This window comes from Mizuhopecten yessoensis, unplaced genomic scaffold, assembly GCF_002113885.1.
Source record: "Mizuhopecten yessoensis strain PY_sf001 unplaced genomic scaffold, ASM211388v2 scaffold10917, whole genome shotgun sequence".
NCBI classification, from domain to species: domain Eukaryota; kingdom Metazoa; phylum Mollusca; class Bivalvia; order Pectinida; family Pectinidae; genus Mizuhopecten; species Mizuhopecten yessoensis.
Window position 1 is genome coordinate 220822 of NW_018408786.1, and position 24163 is coordinate 244984.

Genomic DNA, 24163 nt, shown 5'->3' on the forward strand with positions numbered 1-24163 from the left:
TTCTGTAGCTATAAACACCTGGAGTCACCAGTAGGGGACGTAACACAACCCTTCTGTAGCTATAAACACCTGGAGTCACCAGTAGGGGACGTAACACAACCCTTCTGTAGCTATAAACACCTGGAGTCACCAGTAGGGGACCTAACACAACCCTTCTGTAGCTATAAACACCTGGAGTCACCAGTAGGGGACGTAACACAACCCTTCTGTAGTAATAAACACCTGGAGTCACCAGTAGGGGACGTAACACAACCCTTTTATCACTAACACAACCCTTTTGTCACTGGAAACAATCTTAACAATTTAACTTCTTTAGTGTGGTCAATAATATTATGCAGCCAGTGGTATTAATCCTCCATGACGTCGTGTTAATTACGATTAATCACTCCAGACCTAATTGATGTATATACCGGATGAAGATACTTTGATGATGTTGCTGCTATTCTCCCAAGACGTCGTGTTAATTACGATTAATCACTCCAGACCTAATTGATGTATATACCGGATGAAGATACTTTGAGGATGTTGCTGCCAGTCTCCCATGACGTCGTGTTAAGTACGAAGGATCACTCCAGACCTAATTGTTTACGTATATACTTGATGACAATACGTTGAGGACGTTGCTGCCATTCTTCCATGATGTCGTGTGGTGTGCAGATCTGGTCCCCTTTCAGCCTGTCTAGTAGGGTCACACACAGAACTGCACCTAGGAATACAATTAATTGTCACACCTGCTATATTTAAGTGTAAACATTGCTTTATACCGTACATATTTTTTTCTAAATATAAATGTTTGGCTGTATCTTGCAACAGAAATGGGTTTAGTTATTGCCCACAAACAAAATTTATTTGAACATTATTAGTCCTGTAATTCACCCAAAGCTGTAGGAGAAACAACAAGACCTCATTTTATCGCTCTTAAGAAGAACTGACTTTAAAAGTTTGATGGATGGACGTGGTTGGCTTACAGTGACTTGGTACTATGTGAACAAACAAGTACAAGACTCCAAATATCACTTAAGATCACCAACGAGACAGAATCTCTAAAATGCAGATTTTGTGTATTGTTTGATCAATCAGCTATACAATTGTGTGTCTTACTTTTGATGCCAGCCCTATGTGTCATGGCGGCAAAGCACAGGGACTCCATCTCAATGTTGGCTACCCTGCGGGAATGTGCCCTCTTCAGAAAAGCCATCTTGTCCTCGGGAGTGTAATCACAGAATGCTCCGTCCAACCTTGCTTGGCCTGAAATTATACTTATTAGGGTCAAATGTCACGTAACTCCATCATAGCTACAGATATTAAAAGCAGAAAAATGATATTGCATTGTTTATAAAGATTACAGATGGTGCCAAGTTCATATGATATCCCATACAAATGTAATAATACCATCATTCCACATTTAACTATCTCAATCCAATAGTGCACTCTACTGCCTCACTCGACTAGTTTGATTTGGTTTGTTTGTGTTTGACCTCCTATAAACAGCTGTAGTTATTTAAGGATGGACTAGGTTTTGCTGTTGGAGGAAAACCCGAGCATCAGAAGAAAGTCACTGACCTGCAGCCAGTACCTGGTGACTGCCCCATGTAGACCTTGAATCTGTGACTCAGTGGTGGACGGCTATAGTGATCGTAGACGGTCAGATACCTTAACCACTCAGCCACTGCAGCCCCCACAGGACTAGACTAGCTACTATACTCCACTACAGAACTCTTTTAGATCTATCATACTTGCATGTTCAACCATTGTACTACCATAGTCCACTACTGTACTCTACATACCACTCTCTACTACCTCACTGTTGCAAGAAACTATTACGCTTCACTACCAAACTCCATTAGGTACACTTCAATAGCACACATGGTCAGTGTCCTCCATTACCATATGATATAAGCCCTCAAAATACTACCATCTCCTATGTGCATTTCCACCCCCAAACTTCACTACCTTACTCAACTAACATACTGCTCTCCATTTTTACACTCCATTAGTGTATTTCCTAAAGCACTCCATATTTAAACTCCATTAGTGTATTTCCCAATGCACTCCATTTTTACACTCCATTAGTGTATTTCCTAATGCAGTCCATATTTACACTTCATAAATGTATTTCCAAATGCACTCCATTTTTACACTCCATTAGTGTATTTCCTAATGCACTCCAAATTTACACTCCATTAGTGTTTTTCCCAATGAACTCCATTTTTACACTCCATTAGTGTATTTCCTAATGCATTCCATATTTACACTCCATTAGTGTTTTTCCCAATGAACTCCCATTTTTACACTCCATTAGTATATTTCCTAATGCACTCCATTAGTGTATTTCCCAATGCATTCCATTAGTGTTTTTCCTAATGCACTCCATATTTACACTCCGTTAGTGTATTTCCTAATGCACTCCATATTTACACTCCATTAGTGTATTTCCTAATGCACTCCATATTTACACTCCTTAAGTGTATTTCCGAATGCACTCCATTAGTGTATTACCCATCACAATCCTCGTCTTTACTCCATTATCGTATATAGACACTTCAGGAAAGGCCTTGACATTTAACATTCATAATACACCCGTCAAGAGCACATTATGTTTTATTGTATATGATTAAAGGATTAAATAAGATTATGTTATTATAGTAAATTCCAGTAAATTGCATAGCTCATTTGTCAAAAATAATTATGCAATTAAGAGTATTCCAAAAACAATGTTACAGTACATATCTTATTACCTTGTCCTAATCTTGTAGAAAATTATCAAAAGTAGAATACATAATGTATATAATATATACAATTTTGGAAGCAAAGTAATATAATTATACAATATGTTTATTATACCAGTCGTAAAATGATCCTTACAGATGAAGAAACAATTTTAAATAGATAACTTCTTGGCAACATATCTTTACCACTTTCATCTCCTCTTCAAGGAGATTCTTTAGATTGTTTATTTAAAGGACAAATTATGTCTGATCTGTGCACCTGCTATAGCAGAATCACAGCAACAGAAATACATATGGTCTTAATTTGGTTTGGCTTAAAAAAAATTGTTTGTGCTTTACATCGTATTAACAGTTACGGTCCTTAAAGGACATGGAAGATTTTGGCGCGGAGAAACGACAACATCCTGGACCCCTTGAAACGACAACATCCTGGACCCCTTGAAACGACAACATCCTGGACCCCCTAAAACGACAACATCCTGGACCCCTTGAAATGACAACATCCTGGACCCCTTAAAAACGACAACATCCTGGACCCCTTGAAACGACAACATCCTGGACCCCTTGAAACGACAACATCCTGGACCCCTTGAAACGACAACATCCTACGGCCAGTACCTGGTGAGCTGCCCCAGGACTGCCCCAGGTAGGCCTCAAACCCATGGTGGAGGGCTAGTGATTGTAGATCGTTTAACTCATTCACCCCTGAAATTTCATAATGAACTATTCCAACCTTTGAATTGGAAGGGTTCAAATGTGTCTTCAGGGGTGAATGAGTTAAGTTATGCCTTCACCACTCGGCCACCGCCGCCCCCATATGGACTTAAGGCAAAGAGTACCATCAATCTACGATTTAGTATTACTATTAACGTACAATTATATATGTATAAGTGATTTACCACAAATGCATTTCAGATGTATATGTATAAAACTTATTGCTGATATCAAATATTCCTTATAAGAGTTACCTCCCTTGCACAAAATCTCAGATGAAATTGATTAGACTGTCTCCCGATTAACCAATGAAATAGCTGTGAGCTACTTTATTACAGGCCTATTTCTCTCAACTTCGAAGTTGGCTTTCGTCACCATCATTAGAACTCAGTGATATATAAATATTAGTACTTATTAAAGTTCCTTTGCAAAAACAGTCAACCAGTTAGCAGAGTATGTTAATTAATTATGCATGGATTTCATCCAAATTTAGTACTAGATGCTGATTTTTTTTCTAATATCTTAAGGAAGATATTGGAGATAGGAAATCGCAGCACAGGCTGTATGCTCCCCAGGGAGTTGAAAAAGATATTGGCTGGTTTCAAAGGCCTCATAACCACAGATAATAATTTGTGAATCGCTTTGAGACTACCTACGAACAAGGTTGTGATAAAGCGGTATATAAGAACCTCAAATTATTATTATTATTATAGGAAATCATCCTAGATACTCCAGTGGTTACGGTCACTTACGCTCTCTGCACCTCTTGAAAATTTTATGACAAATACGAAGGCTCAGTGTGCACCACCTTGTGGATGAAACGAGAAGTCTAGCCCGATCCTTTGATATACATCATAAGAATCGCAGGGCAGTAAAATGGTAAATTTGACTGGTTTTAAGTCGGTCTCGCTACTCTGTAATCTTCAAAGGACAGGTATTTTCCCAGCTTTTCGTCCGGTTTATTTTTTCTCTCAGATAAATCAAATAACTCTCTCACTTGTGACTTTAATTTTACCATGACATATTCCAAGGGTGCAGAGAGCGTAAGTTAGCGTAACCCTGGAGTACCGAGGATGAGAGGAAGTGTGGATGTATGTATAGACGGACAGTCTTACATGCTGGCCAAATTGTATCAAAATGGGTTATTCTTTCAGGAAGTTATCGTGCAGAGGAATGGATGGACAGATAGACAATTTCTATCGCATAAAGAAGTGTGCTTGAGGAGTACGATTCACTATAACACTCCATTACCACACTATCACACTGCATTTAATATAACATTCGATCACCACATTACACTGACCTTAGGTTTCTGACCCTGAAATACAATAGACATTTTGCGATGACCAAATGTTTAAGTTTTACATGTGGTGTGATTATTGAAGACAATCAGATGTGCAGAAATTTAATTCATCTGAAAAAGAACTTTGCCACCCATCTGTATGAACAGGATCACACAGAACTCAGCCTGTACCCTGCAACTTTGTTTCGGGTAAAACAATATCAATATATATATGTAGGTATAACATAATGCAGGGGAACTGGACTGGTACAATCGCCGACGACTAGATATCTCCAATTGGTTAAAGTGTCTGTCTAGAGTTCGGAGGTTCCGGGTTCGAGTTGCATTTTTCCTTTCCTGTTACATAAATACGTAGCAAATTTTTATGAGGTATTCAAAATTCTACCAATTTTGCGATGTAACCACACTTTTCATTGGTTAATAAGTTAATAACCATAGAGTGTTGGAGGATAGGCCATGCTTATCTAAAAACGCATCTCGCAATTGTAACCGTAAACAAATGAGTTGCGGGACTGGTTTCATGTGTCGAATGAGGGTACCAACGTTTGATTTTGTATGTATTTGAAGATATGCTAGCTGACAAAATAAACAAGAATTCCATGGGAGTGGATGTGTCGCCTGCTCAGCACTTTTAGTAAGAAAAGTGTTTTGGCTTGATCGAGTTATCGCGTAAACAGATATGCCAAAACCTGGAAAGTTGAAATTCGATAAAAAAACCTTGTAATATATGTTGAACACTATTGCTTCTAGCATTACCGTACAAAATTTGAAAGGAATTGATTAAAAAAATAAAAAAAGTTCATGCATTTACTACACAATGCCCTTATTAGGCAATAAAAGGGGCATAACTCCAACAAAAATACACGTAAACTTCTGAAATGTGAACTTGTCTGCGCTATATTGTTATGCAATATGTGTACTAAGTTTGAGTACAATCAACCCAAGGGAACTTAAGTTATCGCACAGAAATCTTGTTTCGGACGACACAGCCGAAGACACCGACAACACCGATGCTGCCGACAAAGTAATACCTATATGTCGCTTCATGTGTTAACAAGCGATGTTGATAGATTGGCGAATTTGACTGATTAAGATAAACATTTGGCATAAAACAAGACGCTAGTGTTTACTGTTTATCGCCTGTCGACCAAATTGAAATCCTTTCCAACTTAGATACACAAAATAGGACAACTGCTCACAGGGCCATTGATAAAAACGCACAGCTTGTTGTGAAATGAAGATATCGGGATAATGTAATAAATGTTTGAGTGCGCAAAGGAACAGCCTAATTTAGATAATCAGATTATCTAGGTCACCTTGCTTATCATAGGCATATTGACACTGAGGTAGACACGAAATAGACTTTACTTACATTTAACTTGAAAGTGAAATATATAACTTGAGATTCAAAAATATTGGATAAGTAATCCATTCAGGCTGCAAGAAGCCTTCGTTAATTATTTTTTCCAACATTATCTCACCCTCGGTATATATATTACACCACTAATACACGCACATATGTTGATTATTTCTAAAGAACACTAACAGTTCATTTACAAATTTAACAACTTGTCATATTTTCATGCCAGTTTTCCTTTTTCCCCCACCTTAAATATCAATACAAATTGTACATATGAATACAGTCACTTTCTAGCTTTGCGCACGAGGGTATTCCCTTTAGCTCAATCAGTACAGCATTGGACTGGAAACCTGGGGGTCGTGGGTTCGATCCTCAGTGGAAGCACACTACTATCTTTCCTGTTGCACATCATTTAATAAACCAAATTTCTACGACAGTGACTTTTCTCTGTCTTTTGTAAGGTTACCTAAGTCAATGAACCAAATGGTATTTATTGATTTGGAATAAATGCAAAGTCTCTTTTGCCCATAGGCAGTAAGTAATATTGATTAATTATATCTAGTCATTTTCAATATTTTATATTTCTACTTGCAGTGAAAAAACAAAAGGAATCAAAGCCAGAGCCATTTACTGACCCGCCACATGTAAGGTGTCAGGTCTGAGCTAAACAAATATTACACAAAGTTTCTATGTATTGAATTTGCAATAACGATTAAAAAATGATGAATACTTGCTGACAGTGCATTATGGTATATATGGAAATGCATTCAAAGACACAACAAGGTCGGCCGTTACTATAAATAGATTTCACCTTTTGTCCAATACAACGTTGGTCTAGGTCTACTCAAGCTTCCTACATACACTGATTACTTATCAAACAAACAATTATTGGAATTGATTTTTTTACGAAAACGTCAGATACATAATGAAACCTCAACTTAGGGTTTATATGTCAATATCACATTAGAGAGAGAAATGCAAGATCTTTGTTTTCAAATTATAATGATATATTGGATTACTATCAAGCAAATAATGAAGTAAAATGTCAACAACACCATTATGAAAAGATAAACAATACTAGTTTTAAGCTCCACACCCATATTTACCCTCATAAAAGTCGTAGGTACACATGGTTTTACCACAGACGGCTTTAATTTCTGCCTCCCCAGCGACAGCCATTAGTTCAGCGTTGAGCTCCTGGTTGAGCAGGGCCGGATGCTGGATTATCATCCCAAGGGTTGCCTATAGGAAACCAAACATATGTCACTGTTAAAAGCACAAACTGTGAAATCATACTAGAATAAAAGAATATCATGCTCTTTGTTCGATTTATTTATTTTTCACAAGATATGACTTCTGATGAACTATGAATACATCCAATGAATGGATTAAAGCACACATAATAGAAGTCATTTTACTTCTTAATTTTCTAGAGAAAATATTGTGACACCAATATTTTGCAATATGATTTTGCAATAGTTTTATATTGCAATTATTATAATGTTTCAATATTTTTTTTGTATTTCTTGAGGGTGTACATGTGACAGGGACAACTTGTTGAATGATATCAATCCTAATCCAGAACTTGTCTGAATGTATCTTCCTTTCTTCTTCACTATTAATGTTGCTTGCAACAGAAAAACACAGTCATATTTTTTTTAATTAACAGATTCACAATCTTCACAATTTATATTGTATTTCTTGAAATTCAATGTATTTAAAATGATTTAACATAGAAACATTGCCCCGAGCTAGGTAAACTAATTCAAATTTGATCATTGAAACTTGCCGAAATGATGTGAACAATGTTTCTATGTTAAATCATTTTGAATACATTGAATTTCAAGGAATACAATATAAATTGTGAAGATTGTGAATCTGTTAATTAATAAAGATTAATTCACATTTCCTCTTTTGAGCACACCCCCAGGAGACTATACTTAAAATTGAACTACCTTCATCCAGGAGTACTCTATGCCATTTGAGGTCAAAATCCCTTCATTGATATCTAAGAAGTAGTTTTTTTTAAAATATAAACCCCCAATTCTCATTTTGGGCCCACCCCTCTGCCTGCCCTGCCTGCCCCATGGGGCACACTCTTCGTTTTTATAAAGTTGATTTCCTTTCGCCAAGGGATGCTCCATGCTAAATAAGGTCAGAATCCTTAGATCAGTTCTTGAGGTGTAGTCTTTTAAAGATTGACCCCTTTTGGGTCCCACTCTTCTTTCTCTACACAGGCCATACCCTTCCTTTATAAACTGTTCGATTATCTTAGCCCAAGGTTGCTCGATGCCATTAACTACATCGAAAACTCTTCACCCATACATTAGGGATAGTCTTTTAAAGGTTTACCCCTCCCCCTACAACACAAAAATTTATGAAACCATTGCAAGATATTCAATTTCCCAATTTTGGCCCTTATGGAGTCAAATTTTTTCAAAAGTAAATCTGTCTTCAACCCTAAGATCTGTCCAATACTCTCAAAATAAATAGTCACAGGAGTGTAATTCTATCCTGATGTCTGATGTCAAGAATCGAGTGTTGCAATAAAAAAAATATCTTTTATTTTCTTTTATCTTCAAGCAGGAAACAAAGTATCAAACACCCTTAGTCATTTCCAGTCGGTATGTTAGAAAGAGTCGGAAGAAAATTCTCACCACTTCCATATATGGACGTAAGATGCCGTCAACTGCTGCTTCAGATATAACGACTGTTCCTGGTTCGAGACCTGTGGGAATATCAAAGTGTCAGACAGTATGAGCTGATTTGGAGACAGACTGACCAAGGAGCTGATTTTAAAGACCAGCTGACCCTAGCTGGCCCGTCTCTAAACACATTCCTGGCCCTCAACGCTTGATGAGGGTCAGGAATCGAGTAAATTCTGGTGAAAATTGTATAGGCTGAATTTGAATACTGTAAAAGGTAATTGAGGGACAGATGATGGAGAGATGAGTGATTAGAATATTTCTCCTTTCATTTTGTGACAATGAACCAAAAGAAAAAAAAGAAAAAAAACCTGACCACATTACACATTTTTTCTTTTACATACATATCCTGCATACAACATATCAATTATTCCATAGTTCTTGATTATAAGGAATAAGGTATTGGAATTCATTAATCAACATGTGGCCTACATGCTTGGTCTGGGTGTGGATATAAACAGGAGGTATGGGGTAGGTATTGACTATTAATCAACATGTGGCCTACATGCTTGGTCTGGGTGTGGATATAAACAGGAGGTATGGGGTAGGTATTGACTATTAATCAACATGTGGCCTACATGCTTGGTCTGGGTGTGGATATAAACAGGAGGTATGGGGTAGGTATTGACTATTAATCAACATGTGGCCTACATGCTTGGTCTGGGTGTGGATATAAACAGGAGGTATGGGGTAGGTATTGACTATTAATCAACATGTGGCCTACATGCTTGGTCTGGGTGTGGATATAAACAGGAGGTATGGGGTAGGTATTGACTATTAATCAACATGTGGCCTACATGCTTGGTCTGGGTGTGGATATAAACAGGAGGTATGGGGTAGGTATTGACTATTAATCAACATGTGGCCTACATGCTTGGTCTGGGTGTGGATATAAACAGGAGGTATGGGGTAGGTATTGACTATTAATCAACATGTGGCCTACATGCTTGGTCTGGGTGTGGATATAAACAGGAGGTATGGGGTAGGTATTGACTATTAATCAACATGTGGCCTACATGCTTGGTCTGGGTGTGGATATAAACAGGAGGTATGGGGTAGGTATTGACTATTAATCAACATGTGGCCTACATGCTTGGTCTGGGTGTGGATATAAACAGGAGGTATGGGGTAGGTATTGACTATTAATCAACATGTGGCCTACATGCTTGGTCTGGGTGTGGATATAAACAGGAGGTATGGGGTAGGTATTGACTATTAATCAACATGTGGCCTACATGCTTGGTCTGGGTGTGGATATAAACAGGAGGTATGGGGTAGGTATTGACTATTAATCAACATGTGGCCTACATGCTTGGTCTGGGTGTGGATATAAACAGGAGGTATGGGGTAGGTATTGACTATTAATCAACATGTGGCCTACATGCTTGGTCTGGGTGTGGATATAAACAGGAGGTATGGGGTAGGTATTGACTATTAATCAACATGTGGCCTACATGCTTGGTCTGGGTGTGGATATAAACAGGAGGTATGGGGTAGGTATTGACTATTAATCAACATGTGGCCTACATGCTTGGTCTGGGTGTGGATATAAACAGGAGGTATGGGGTAGGTATTGACTATTAATCAACATGTGGCCTACATGCTTGGTCTGGGTGTGGATATAAACAGGAGGTATGGGGTAGGTATTGACTATTAATCAACATGTGGCCTACATGCTTGGTCTGGGTGTGGATATAAACAGGAGGTATGGGGTAGGTATTGACTATTAATCAACATGTGGCCTACATGCTTGGTCTGGGTGTGGATATAAACAGGAGGTATGGGGTAGGTATTGACTATTAATCAACATGTGGCCTACATGCTTGGTCTGGGTGTGGATATAAACAGGAGGTATGGGGTAGGTATTGACTATTAATCAACATGTGGCCTACATGCTTGGTCTGGGTGTGGATATAAACAGGAGGTATGGGGTAGGTATTGACTATTAATCAACATGTGGCCTACATGCTTGGTCTGGGTGTGGATATAAACAGGAGGTATGGGGTAGGTATTGACTATTAATCAACATGTGGCCTACATGCTTGGTCTGGGTGTGGATATAAACAGGAGGTATGGGGTAGGTATTGACTATTAATCAACATGTGGCCTACATGCTTGGTCTGGGTGTGGATATAAACAGGAGGTATGGGGTAGGTATTGACTATTAATCAACATGTGGCCTACATGCTTGGTCTGGGTGTGGATATAAACAGGAGGTATGGGGTAGGTATTGACTATTAATCAACATGTGGCCTACATGCTTGGTCTGGGTGTGGATATAAACAGGAGGTATGGGGTAGGTATTGACTATTAATCAACATGTGGCCTACATGCTTGGTCTGGGTGTGGATATAAACAGGAGGTATGGGGTAGGTATTGACTATTAATCAACATGTGGCCTACATGCTTGGTCTGGGTGTGGATATAAACAGGAGGTATGGGGTAGGTATTGACTATTAATCAACATGTGGCCTACATGCTTGGTCTGGGTGTGGATATAAACAGGAGGTATGGGGTAGGTATTGACTATTAATCAACATGTGGCCTACATGCTTGGTCTGGGTGTGGATATAAACAGGAGGTATGGGGTAGGTATTGACTATTAATCAACATGTGGCCTACATGCTTGGTCTGGGTGTGGATATAAACAGGAGGTATGGGGTAGGTATTGACTATTAATCAACATGTGGCCTACATGCTTGGTCTGGGTGTGGATATAAACAGGAGGTATGGGGTAGGTATTGACTATTAATCAACATGTGGCCTACATGCTTGGTCTGGGTGTGGATATAAACAGGAGGTATGGGGTAGGTATTGACTATTAATCAACATGTGGCCTACATGCTTGGTCTGGGTGTGGATATAAACAGGAGGTATGGGGTAGGTATTGACTATTAATCAACATGTGGCCTACATGCTTGGTCTGGGTGTGGATATAAACAGGAGGTATGGGGTAGGTATTGACTATTAATCAACATGTGGCCTACATGCTTGGTCTGGGTGTGGATATAAACAGGAGGTATGGGGTAGGTATTGACTATTAATCAACATGTGGCCTACATGCTTGGTCTGGGTGTGGATATAAACAGGAGGTATGGGGTAGGTATTGACTATTAATCAACATGTGGCCTACATGCTTGGTCTGGGTGTGGATATAAACAGGAGGTATGGGGTAGGTATTGACTATTAATCAACATGTGGCCTACATGCTTGGTCTGGGTGTGGATATAAACAGGAGGTATGGGGTAGGTATTGACTATTAATCAACATGTGGCCTACATGCTTGGTCTGGGTGTGGATATAAACAGGAGGTATGGGGTAGGTATTGACTATTAATCAACATGTGGCCTACATGCTTGGTCTGGGTGTGGATATAAACAGGAGGTATGGGGTAGGTATTGACTATTAATCAACATGTGGCCTACATGCTTGGTCTGGGTGTGGATATAAACAGGAGGTATGGGGTAGGTATTGACTATTAATCAACATGTGGCCTACATGCTTGGTCTGGGTGTGGATATAAACAGGAGGTATGGGGTAGGTATTGACTATAACTACCTAGTCCACCACTGGTCCCTATTCTGAAGAAGGTGACGTCACTCGGTGAACACTCTGCATGGTGAAGCAGCTTCAGTATCTCATGCATCAGGATGGACAATGAGGGAATCCCCATACCATGCTGCGAACAGAGATTGAAATATATCACGACCATTCGATTTACTGTTCAGGAGACATTCCCATGAATTCATCAGAACAGACACTGCAGGAACATTTGACATGAAATCAATACCTTTTAACAGAACCTGAATGAAATGAGAATAACTGATGATCTCAATCTACTTAAACGAGGCCAAGTAATCCATAGTCCCCCACCTGATAATATGGTGAGGAGACAAGACTCAATTTCAGTATAAGAATCTCTGCCATTCATAGGTACATTCATATGCAAAGTTTGTCAGTTGCAGGTGACGGAACATTTAAAATATGCCCGTTGGACAAATCCCAATCACCTCTTCTCACGAATTAATGTGAAAACGGACATCTTACAAAGCAGGAGGGATCCACATTACCTAAACAAGAAATTGTAATGCTGCTTCTAACTGGAGACCGAGGTGGCCATTTAAGATTTCTTAATGAATCAAAGAAATACAATAATAGGAATTACGTTGTAAGGGCAGTAACAAGAACATTGGTACGATTTTGGGTGAAAATTGAGCTGTTGGAGTTTTGTTATTGCAGGATTTGTACTAAAGTATTTTAATATATCATTATGAAGTGTTTTTTCTAGACTTACATTCTCATGTGAAACACAAAATTAAATTTACCAGTGTAGTATTTGAATTGCATGCATGAGAACCAGTTTATACCATTTCTGACAGTATATGAATTGAAAGTTTTAGGCACTGGAAACAAATTAGCCCAGTGTTTAAAATCTGGATTGAATCCACTTGAAATAATTTTGACAACACCTTGGCTCTAATATGATAAGCAAACCAATATTAAACGTATACATTTATTCCTCCGGTATTTAACCCTTTCGTCACTATGTAACTTTAGTAGACTCTACTGTGCATTGATATGGATGAGTCCATTAAGGTTTACAGTGTTGAAAGGGTTAAAGGAGATATGAAAGTTCATTTCCTTTAAGAGAATCACATTTTCTAAGGTTGCAGCCCAAGGGAAATATGATCAATTGAGGGAAACAAACCTTCATATCTCCCTACTATACAAGGGCAATAATAAATTTACTATCATATTGATTTTCTTCTAAAAAACTTACAAAGATAAATAGATAACATGTTAGTTTACTTTTATTTCTGTTGAAACAGTAACAAATGATATTTATTCAATGTGTGATTAGTATGCACACACACACACACACACACACACACACACAGCATAGGGAGAATCCAAATGCAGGCACCTGTTGCATGGCGATATGATGTTTTGTTTCGTGATCATGTGATGGGTTTAAACAATCAGACACACGGAGGAGGCACAATAAAATACAACGACTTGGTTATTTTGTAAGCAATATGTCTACAACAGATAGATAGTGTTTTGTTGATTTAAAAAAAAATCCAAAACACAGATATACGATATACTTGTTCAATTTCATTTTTTTTTTGCTTTACAGTATGTTTTAAACAATTCAACTTCAGGATGTAGATCATATAGTACAAACTATTACAATGGGAATACATCTGATGCAAAAACGGTAAAGAGCTGACAGGAATACTCAAGACAGAGAGAGAGAGAGAGAGATGTATAGAATGTGACAAGTGTAGGTTTTGTTTACAGACCCCTACCCGAGTAAAGTGACTAATGGCTGAACGTATATAAAGGACCCTACCAATATTTGTTAACACTTAAACTGTAATGGTGAGTGTTCAGCTTCCTGTGTCTCTTATCGATAGCTTTACCGTTTCACATTATCACAGGAACGACAAAACACTAACAATTTCAAACAAAATATCCTACATCAAAATTTGTTTCATCTCCTGTCCACGATATCAATGTTAGTGATGTTGACATTTTATTACTCCGATATTCATATTGAGGAAAAAAATCAATACTTTTATCCACCATATTTTACTCAATAACGATCTAATACTGTGCATGTGGTCTGAAGACAAATGCTGTGTACTCAAAATGAGAATTTCTGACATATTATTTTGTTCTCACTGTTGGTTCCTTGGCTTCATTTGGTCATCAACCCTCTCCGTTAATTACCTTTTGTCCCTGTGTATTTGTATTTCATTATCATACATTCGTGGTTTTTATTTTTATTTTTATTTTTTTATTTTCTCATACTTTTTATTCAGTTACTTTTCAAATTATGTCTGTGTGCTAGTTTTCAACCTTTTTTAGAAAAACAATAAAAATGTAAAAATACAATTCAGTCATTTTTGATCCATCATTTTGAAATATATTTAATCCAAAAGTTTAGATCTCACAGACCAATTGTGCAAATATCTAAATATACTGTGGTATATATGTCACAAACTTATGTGGGTTGTCTTTTAATTGAGGAAAGCTGATAGTTCTGACTCCAAAACAAAGCTACAGGTCAAATATCTAAATACTTTAGTTCGTTAAATAAGGTCATTTAAACATTTAAGTCTGTGACCTTGAAAGAAGGTCATCTGTGACCTTGAAAGAAGGTCAAGATAATTTATTCATCTTATGTATTGATCCCAAATCACCATTGACTGGGATTCTGTGGCTAAGGTTATCTCAAAAACTATTGATTAATTTTACATTGACCAGCTTTATCTCACATTGACCAGCTTTATCTCAAATTGACCAGTTTTATCTTGCAGCTGGACAAAGAATCGGCACAATTTTATGGTTTCTGTACAGGTTCATTAAACAAACACAGGCAATGTACAGATAACCAAACAAAAACGGTCAAATAAGTCTGATTACTCACAAAATCAACCCAACCTTCGTATCTCGGGTCTTAAAACTGGTCCAGACGAAGTTTCCTGACCCATGAAGGTAGTTTTCTATGCACATTTGAGAAAAAAAAGTTGTTTTCAAGAATTATAACCTAAAAAGACTAATAAAATTAATGAATGTTGCAATTAAGTTAACACAGTGGTTACACGAACACTTACACTGACAGAGATGACCGGCCCCACTTTGTACAGAACGTAGCGGTCAGATCCTCCGGCCACATTACACAATGTCTGGCCAGCGGTCATCTTGTACTTCAGTTCATCCACTAGCTGAAATGCAAACTTCTGCATTCGGCCCGGTGATCCACCAAAACACACAAACTACAAAGTAATGAGAAACTGTTTTATAACATGTAAATATCTGCGACAGTCAACAAGTACTATATCATAACAACTACAACTGTCAAGGAATAAAGACATTTTGAATGGACATCTGATTGGAACGACTTAAACCAATTCCTAAAGTTATATAATGACTATTTTGAAATCTTATTGAAAGGGCAATTTTGCATCTACAATTAGATAGACAAGACTTAATAATACCAGTACAACTCACTGACTTGATTGCACAGGTTAAAATGAAGTAAATGTAAGGTTATTTTTAACACTTACCTTGACATCAGAAAACATTTCTTTCAGGTCATGTGACTTATCTCCTAGGGCGATGTGATACAAGACATCCTCTTCCATACAAGCCAAGCTAGGGTTCCTCACAAATGAAGGCTCACTGTAAAAGAAATAAACCATTGTAAAGTTGCATCTAAATCTATGCAGCACTTTAGGAGAAGTAGTCAAGTAAAATTTGTGTCAACTGACAGATTGACGGATGGACAGACAGATGAACCCTCTGGTTCCATTATACTACACATACCTTCTCTAATTTTATTTTTGAGGGGGTGGGGGTGGAGGGTAGGAAGTTAACATAACATAAACAACAGATAACAAAGAGATTTAACATGTTACTATAAAGATTGTTTTTTGAGGGGTTCTAATTTTCCCACTTTTTATATAAATATGTTTCTGAAAAAACACAATTTGAGAATTTAATTGTAAAATCTATCCTTACTGTAGCACTTTGTGTCATGACCACTAAAATGCTGTTACTGCCAAAAATAGATCCAGCAAAACTGACCATTTTAGAAAATCTTTAAAAATGAGGTACCACAAAACAAAAGGCTTTTACAGTAGCCTACTACAACAATGAAATAGCAAGACCTCCTGAGACTCCTTTCCCCCTCTGCATCCACCCATACTTCTTCAAAACAATTCTACTGTACTGTACAACTCCAAAAAGTATCTGACCCATTAATATTCCTGCATAGAATAACATCTAATTTTTATTAAAAGCCTGCTAAAAAAAACACCATTTGCACTTTCGCTTATGCTTTGGTGTGTCATCCATTGTTTTGTCAACTTTTCCTTTATGTCAAAGACCAACGTAGACAGCACAGATTTTGAACAAATCTGGTATAAGCTAGATCAGTTGCCAGGGGTTTTAATGTATAAATGATCAGTGTGGAAAATTGGTAGCAAAAGGGTTGGGCCAAACAGGGAAATAGTGTAAGTAAGGGCTGAGACAAATTCAACTATCTAAGTTTCCTACTGGCGAATCAAACTACATTTGGTAACAAATAATCCTTGTATGGCCCTATACACAAGTCAAATAGTTTTTTTTGGGCCAATTTAAAATCCAAAATGGCCGACTTTGGTTTCTGAAGTTCAGAGAGCTCTTACACAAATACAATACATTACACATCATTTGTCATCACATTCTCAACAATTATTTAAATAAAAATCAAAGTAGGAGAAGCATACAGATATGGGTTTTCTTAGGATTAACGTATTTATTTACTAGGGTCACATGACAATTACTGCATCCAATCAATATGTGACCTTCCAATATGTACACTTTACCTGTCTTAACAGAAATCTGTCCAATCTGGAATGTTCTCTAAACCATTACATAATTTTCGTTTCGACAATGAAATTGTATAACAAGAAGGCTCTCTACAATCCGTAGCTCTGACTGTAAGCCGACCAAACTACATGGTAGCAGGGGGGTCCATTCAGACAGAGCACACTTTAAATCAATAACTGATTCAGAGACAAGCAAAAGGATACAAAAAAAATTAGCTTATTGAATTAGCAAAGAGACTGTTATATCATTTCCCCTCTTGATCACAGTTTAATCTTAGTCAGAAACCTGTATAAACCAGGCTCTGTCCAATCTGAATCTTTGTCTAACCCATCAGTTAAATTATTTGGTCACAGTATCCCGGTTAAATTCATCTTTGACTAAGGTAATCAGCTTTTGCTAATTTGGACTCTGTTTATTCTATAAACCAGCCTTGTTTTTAGACCTTGTCTCTTTTATACAATAATCAGCTCTCTGTAAATAATGTACTCACTGTAACAGCATCAGATCCTGTTCTGGTCTAGTGCTTGTGTATTTTTCCCTTTTAAATTACTAGACTGGAAATCTAACTGTTGACTAGTCATTCTGATACTCTAGGTTAACATCTGCAAACCTATTATACTAGGTACTACATTATGTAATGCAATTTATCTGTGTCCCAGTGACAGGTATTGCATGTGCTTATACAATTAAGTCACTTGTTCCGCTCATATTGGCAGCAATAAATGAAATGATAATTAAATATATCATAGATAAGTCATATCTTTTCCTTTTATTAATAATACTGAATTCATGAAATTATTGTAGTACTGTTGGTTAATTAACATGAGAAAAATACTTTGTACAGTGCATATATGAACAAAGCATTTATAGACAGTAAAACCTTTTTATACTGCTACCATTTATCTAGAAAAAGTTTGGCGTTCTAAAGGGGTTTGGCGATAAATTAAGGGAAACATATAAAGAAATCTTAAGTAAAAGAGAAAATGGACCATAACATATATCGGCAATAAGTGAAGCGGCAAATGAAACAAGGGGCTTTATATTGAGCTTTTACTTTGTGGTATAATTCTTTAACTGTATGGTATAATTTTGAACTGTATGGTATAATTCTTTAACTGTATGGTATAATTGTTTTATTGTGTGGTATAATTCTTTTACTGTACAGTATAATAATTTTACTGTATGGTATAATTCTTTTACTGTATGGTATAATTCTTTAACTGTATGGTATAATTGTTTTACTGTATGGTATAATTGTTTTACTGTATGGTATAATTCTTTAACTGTATGGTATAATTTTGAACTGTATAATATAATTCTTTAACTGTATGGTATAATTGTTTTATTGTGTGGTATAATTCTTTTACTGTACAGTATAATAATTTTACTGTATGGTATAATTCTTTTACTGTATGGTATAATTCTTTAACTGTATGGTATAATTCTTTAACTGTATGGTATATTTCTTTTACTGTGCGGTATAATTCTTTTACTGTGCAGTATAATTCTTTTACTGTGTGGTATAATTCTTTTACTGTATGGTATAATTTTGAACTGTATGGTATAATTCTTTAACTGTATGGTATAATTCTTTTACTGTATGGTAAAATTCTTTAACTGTATGGTATAATTGTTTTATTGTGTGGTATAATTCTTTTACTGTATGGGATAATTCTTTAACTGTATGGTATAATTGTTTTACTGTATGGTATAATTGTTTTACTGTATGGTATAATTGTTTTACTGTATGGTATAATTGTTTTACTGTATGGTGTAATTCTTTAACTGTATGGTATAATTGTTTTATTGTGTGGTATAATTCTTTTACTGTATGGTAAAATTCTTTAACTGTATGGTATAATTATTCAACTGTATGGTATATTTCTTCTACTGTGTGGTATAATTCTTTTACTGTATTGTATAATTTTGAACTGTATGGTATAATTCTTTAACTGTATGGTATATTTCATTTACTGTGCGGTATAATTCTTTTACTGTGCAGTATAATTCTTTTACTGTGCAGTATAATTCTTTTACTGTATGGTATAATTTTGAACTGTATGGTATATTTTTTTTACTGTATGGTATAAAAAAATACTGTATGGTATAATTCTTTTACTGTATGGTATAATTCTTTTACTGTACAATCTGGAACTCTTATCAAAATGGCCAAAGAAAATGGTCCGGCAGCTGTGTCCTGTAATTAGACAAAGTCCCTAGTTAATTTCTAAGGATTATCTTTCTCTCATAATTCTAGAACTTTATAAAAACACAGACTCTTGTTAAAAAATTGGATTAACAGATCAGGGTTAATTAAACACTCTACATAACCTTAGAGTGGTAAATCTTGACTTAACCCCAATATTACCTTAGGCAGTGGCACATTCACATACACAATAAACAGAATTATTAAACAAAATGGGTTGATTCTTTGTACAAGGTCTTGAGTAAATAAGGCCAAGTTTATACACACATGATAGTTACCATATAAACCATTATCATGATTAAATTATAATTATAAAACACCATTGTCATCACCATTAATTATGTCAGGCCTTCAGTCGTCATAAGCGCCCGTAACTATTTATCGAACACATTGAATCCAAGGCCCTCCACGTACATGACATGATTTTAGCGGTTATTTGAACTGCTAAGAGAAAAAGTAAAGAGATGGTAATTATTGATGGGACTTGTACAACCATCAAACCCTTGTTAGCATAGAGAAGCAGGGCGTAGCTAATTATTGATGTTTGAGAAGGACCGGTTTCATAGCTATTGGCTTGGAGTATATATATTTGTCACGGTTTGGTGTGTAATCTTGTTTATATGTGATCACAGGGATGATTTCATTTTACCTAATTCATCCACCGAGCCATGCATACCTGATGAGTTTCGGCGTCACGTACGTAGATTATTATGTGGGCAAACGATGTACCACCGTTTTTTTACCACTTAACTTACTAGACAATGTAGCTGAATAGCTCAAGCAAACACAACATATCATTCTCGACACCGGATCAAAAACTCCTTCCAGCTATAACCAGGAATATTCAATGTAGAAATTAATAATGGATCTATAGTAAATGCCTTCCGTCGAAACCAGCGATAGCCCATACTTTGTCCAAGAGTTTTATGGAATTCATCTAAAGCAGTCAGGCCATAAAATCATGGAGAGGAATGGTGTGCCGTCACCCCGTGTGGTCACAATGGTTTAAATCTTACTATTTAATGAGATCTGGCAACTTTACGAGAGAAAATATGGAGGACACCTTTATGAATGTATGAAAATGGCCAGGAAGTCTGTTTTATCTTGTCACACAAAAACATTCGATGAGATATGGAGAACATTAACAGGTAGATAAAGGATGGGACAAACTGTCTCCACGGCAACCAGCAACAAATCTGACGACAACAGCTGCATTGTAACACTCTATAACAAAAACAATTGAACTGTATAGGAACCTATATAAGGTTCCGCGAACATTTACATGATTTGTTTTACCTTAAAATAGAACTTAGCGGGAACTTCATAGAATAATAGGTCTCTGGCACAAGATATCTTCATCATAATGAACCAGTGTTGTGATTGGCTAGTTTTATGGCGTTGGGATCTAACAGAAAACTCATGGAGAGAATGCCATATAAATAATCTGCAATGTGATGTGACTGCAGAGTGAAACTGTGATAGAGGAACTCGATACGTTACAACCATGTCGACGACAAAAGTTTCACCAGATATACAAATAACGGAAGTATCATCAGATGAGGAATCCGAAAAAATAGACTCTGTGAACCTGATGGACACTAAAAGCTCTTCTCTTCACTCGGCCATCATCTACGGTGACCTTGAAGAGGTCACAGAACTTATCAATAATGGAAGCAGCATAAATGAAAAAGTTAAAGGTAATTTCTCCATACAAAGTGGAACAAAAAAATCAAAGGAGATCAACTACGCTGAAATGGACTACTATGGAGAATACCCATTGGCATTTGCCACATCTTACGCGAACGAGGAGATCTATGATTTCCTGATAAACCACGGTGCTGATCCAGATCTGCCGGATTCCTATGGCAACACTGTCCTCCATGTTGCTGTTGTTGCTGACAAGATCGAAATGTTTAAGTTCTGTGTGCGTCATCCGAAAAAACCAGCAAACACGGTTGCGAAAAACAATGCCAACTTCACCCCCCTTTCCCTAGCATGCAAGCTTGGACGCCATTCCTTGTTCAAAGCCATGTTGGAAATGGGCAGTTTGGAGTTCTGGCGGTACAGTAACACCACTTGCTCTGCCTACCCTCTGCTCGCTCTCGACTCCATCGGTCCCAGTGGCAATACAAACATGTATTCAGCACTCATCCTCATAATAAATGGCGAGACAGATGACCATCTTGAATTGCTTGAGGGTGGAGTGATGAGGCAACTCCTCGATGAGAAATGGGAGCGTTATGCCAAAAAATGGTTCTTCCAGCGTCTTATAATGGCATTTGTTCATCTTATTCTGATTAGTGTAGCAGTTTACACCCGCCCGGCAGAAGGATTATTGCTTGTACACGGTGTTAAAGATATTGTACGATTTGTCAGCGAAATACTTGTGTGCATAGGTTGTGTTCTCATTTTGATCATCGACATAGGGGAAGTTGCCTCACAAGGATTCTGGGCTTTTTTGAAGAATTCTCGTCACTCGCCAGCACAAACTATATTCCTATTTTCTTGTCTCCTCATCATGTTGTGTATCCCACTCCGCTTTACTGGGTATGAAACAGCAGAAAGTGTCCTTCTGATTGTAGCAGTGCCTGGGTCCTGGTTCTACCTGCTGTTCTTCGCCAAGGGTTATCCTCTCACTGGGCCAATGATTGTCATGACATACCAGATGCTTGCCACCGACATGATGAAATTTGGAAGCATGTACGGGATTTTCGTCTTGCTTTTCTCGCAAGTGTTTTACTTCCTGTTCCAGGGAACGGAGGGTATTCCTGCTGCAGATAATATATGGGAAACATCTATGACCCTATTCCAAATGACCTTAGGTGAGTTTAAGTATGATGATTTTGAGAAAACCAAGTACCCTGCATTGACTAAAACTGTGTTTGTGTTTTTCATGGTCCTTGTGCCAATCCTTCTCCTCAACATGCTTATCGCCATGATGGGCAACACTTATCAGCAGGTCGTTTCCAAATCTGCCAAAGAATGGCGACGACAGTGGGCCAAAATTGTAGTGGTTCTGGAAAAGGGATTTACAAAAAAGAACCTTCTAAAATTCCAGATGGAGTATTCTGTGAAACTTTCTGGGGAGCCACGTGTTGTTTTCGGCAGTCTTCCTAAGAAAGATAGTGCTGTAGAACAGAGAGGGTTAGTGGTCATCAAACAACAAAATAGAACGGTTGCTCGGAAAAAGAAAGCAGCTATATCCTTCTGGAGACGCGCCAACAAGCTCATTGTTGACCAAATCAGGCATCAAAAGAAAAATGGTCTTACGGGACAGCTCAATGTGAAGCCGTCTATCTCACGTCGAGTGTCAATGCTCTCGGACGATGACAATAAAGGCTTCTCAACCATGCTGGAAAGACTGGCATGGGAGAAGGACATAGATCTCACCAAGGGTAAGGCCTTTATGACAAATCCAGATGATATTGAAGGAATTACTCACACAGCTAAACTGACAGACGACAAATAGGGCAATAGTGTAAGAATAATGTCTCCAAAACTTCATCATATAAAATACATTGTATGGTTGAAATGCATAAATACGTGTAGTTTTATAGTTGGAAGTTGTGAGGATGGATTATAAGATTCCAGTGAAGCCTTTAGTATGGACAGAAAATGGTTAGTCAAACTTATGTATAAATTGATAATTCTCTGAAACGTACATCAAAAGAAAATTATGAAGCTTTTATCTCAAACCAGCCTGAGCCTCCTTAAGGCCTGATACAGGTATATAGTATGACCTGGTCAGAACATGTTCTTACAGAATAGTTATTTGTATGATTCTGTATAATTATACTAACACAGTCAATACCTGTATGTGTCTGTGTGTACTTATACAGTAAATACCTGTATGTTTCTGTGTAGTTACACAGTAAATACCTGTTTGTTAATCTGTGTTACCTTACACTGTAAATACCTGTATGTTTCTGTGTGTACTTATACAGTAAATACCTGTATGTTTCTGTGTTACCTTTCACAGTAAATACCTGTATGTTTCTGTGTAGTTAAACATTAAATAGTTGTGTTTCTGTGTACTTGAACAGTAAATGCCTGTATGTTTCTGTGTAGTTACACAGTAAATACCTGTTTGTTAATCTGTGTTACCTGACACTGTAAATACCTGTATGTTTCTGTTTGTACTTATACAGTAAATACCTGTATGTTTCTGTGCATACATAAACAGTAATACCTGTATTTTTCTGTGCATACTTAAACAGTATTACCTGTATGTTTCTGTGTAGTTACACAGTAAATCCCTGTATGTTTATCTGTGTTACCTTACACTGTTCATACCTGTTTGTTTCTGTGTAGTTACACAGTAAATACCTGTTTGTTAATCTGTGTTACCTTATACTGTAAATACCTGTATGTTTCTGTGTAGTTAAACATTAAATAGTTGTGTTTCTGTGTACTTGAACAGTAAATACCTGTATGTTTCTGTGTGTACTTATACAGTAAATCCCTGTATGTTTCTGTGTAGTTACACAGTAAATACCTGTATGTTTATCCGTCTAGTTAACCAGTAAATACCTGTATGTTTCTGTGTAGTTAATCATTAAATAGTTGTGTTTCTGTGTACTTGAACAGTAAATACCTGTATGTTTCTGTGTTACCATACACTGTAAATACCTGTATGTTTCTGTGTAGTTAATCATTAAATAGTTGTGTTTCTGTGTACTTGAACAGTAAATACCTGGATGTTTCTGTGTAGTTACACAGTAAATACCTGTTTGTTAATCTGTGTTACCTTATACTGTAAATACCTGT

The 24163-nt window shown here is 37.0% G+C and overlaps 2 protein-coding genes across 2 annotated transcripts in view; one reads left to right on the plus strand and one right to left on the minus strand.

The window, feature by feature from the left end:
* Positions 1-6: 6 nt before the first annotated feature.
* Positions 7-24163, minus strand: part of LOC110463598 (uridine phosphorylase 2-like) — a 32419-nt gene continuing 8262 nt past the window's right edge. The window contains exons 2-8 of the mRNA XM_021518337.1: positions 15885-15999; positions 15432-15593; positions 12370-12490; positions 8764-8834; positions 7213-7348; positions 1102-1248; positions 7-706 (exon numbers count right to left, since the gene is read on the minus strand). Coding sequence (XP_021374012.1) covers positions 567-706; positions 1102-1248; positions 7213-7348; positions 8764-8834; positions 12370-12490; positions 15432-15593; positions 15885-15999 — 892 coding nt within the window. The 3' untranslated portion in view covers positions 7-566. The remainder of the gene's footprint in view (positions 707-1101; positions 1249-7212; positions 7349-8763; positions 8835-12369; positions 12491-15431; positions 15594-15884; positions 16000-24163) is intronic.
* LOC110463597 (transient receptor potential cation channel subfamily V member 6-like) lies at positions 20147-23320 on the plus strand. Its single transcript, XM_021518336.1, has one exon. It carries the CDS (start codon positions 20901-20903, stop codon positions 22863-22865), a length of 1965 nt encoding a protein of 654 aa, XP_021374011.1. The 5' UTR covers positions 20147-20900; the 3' UTR covers positions 22866-23320.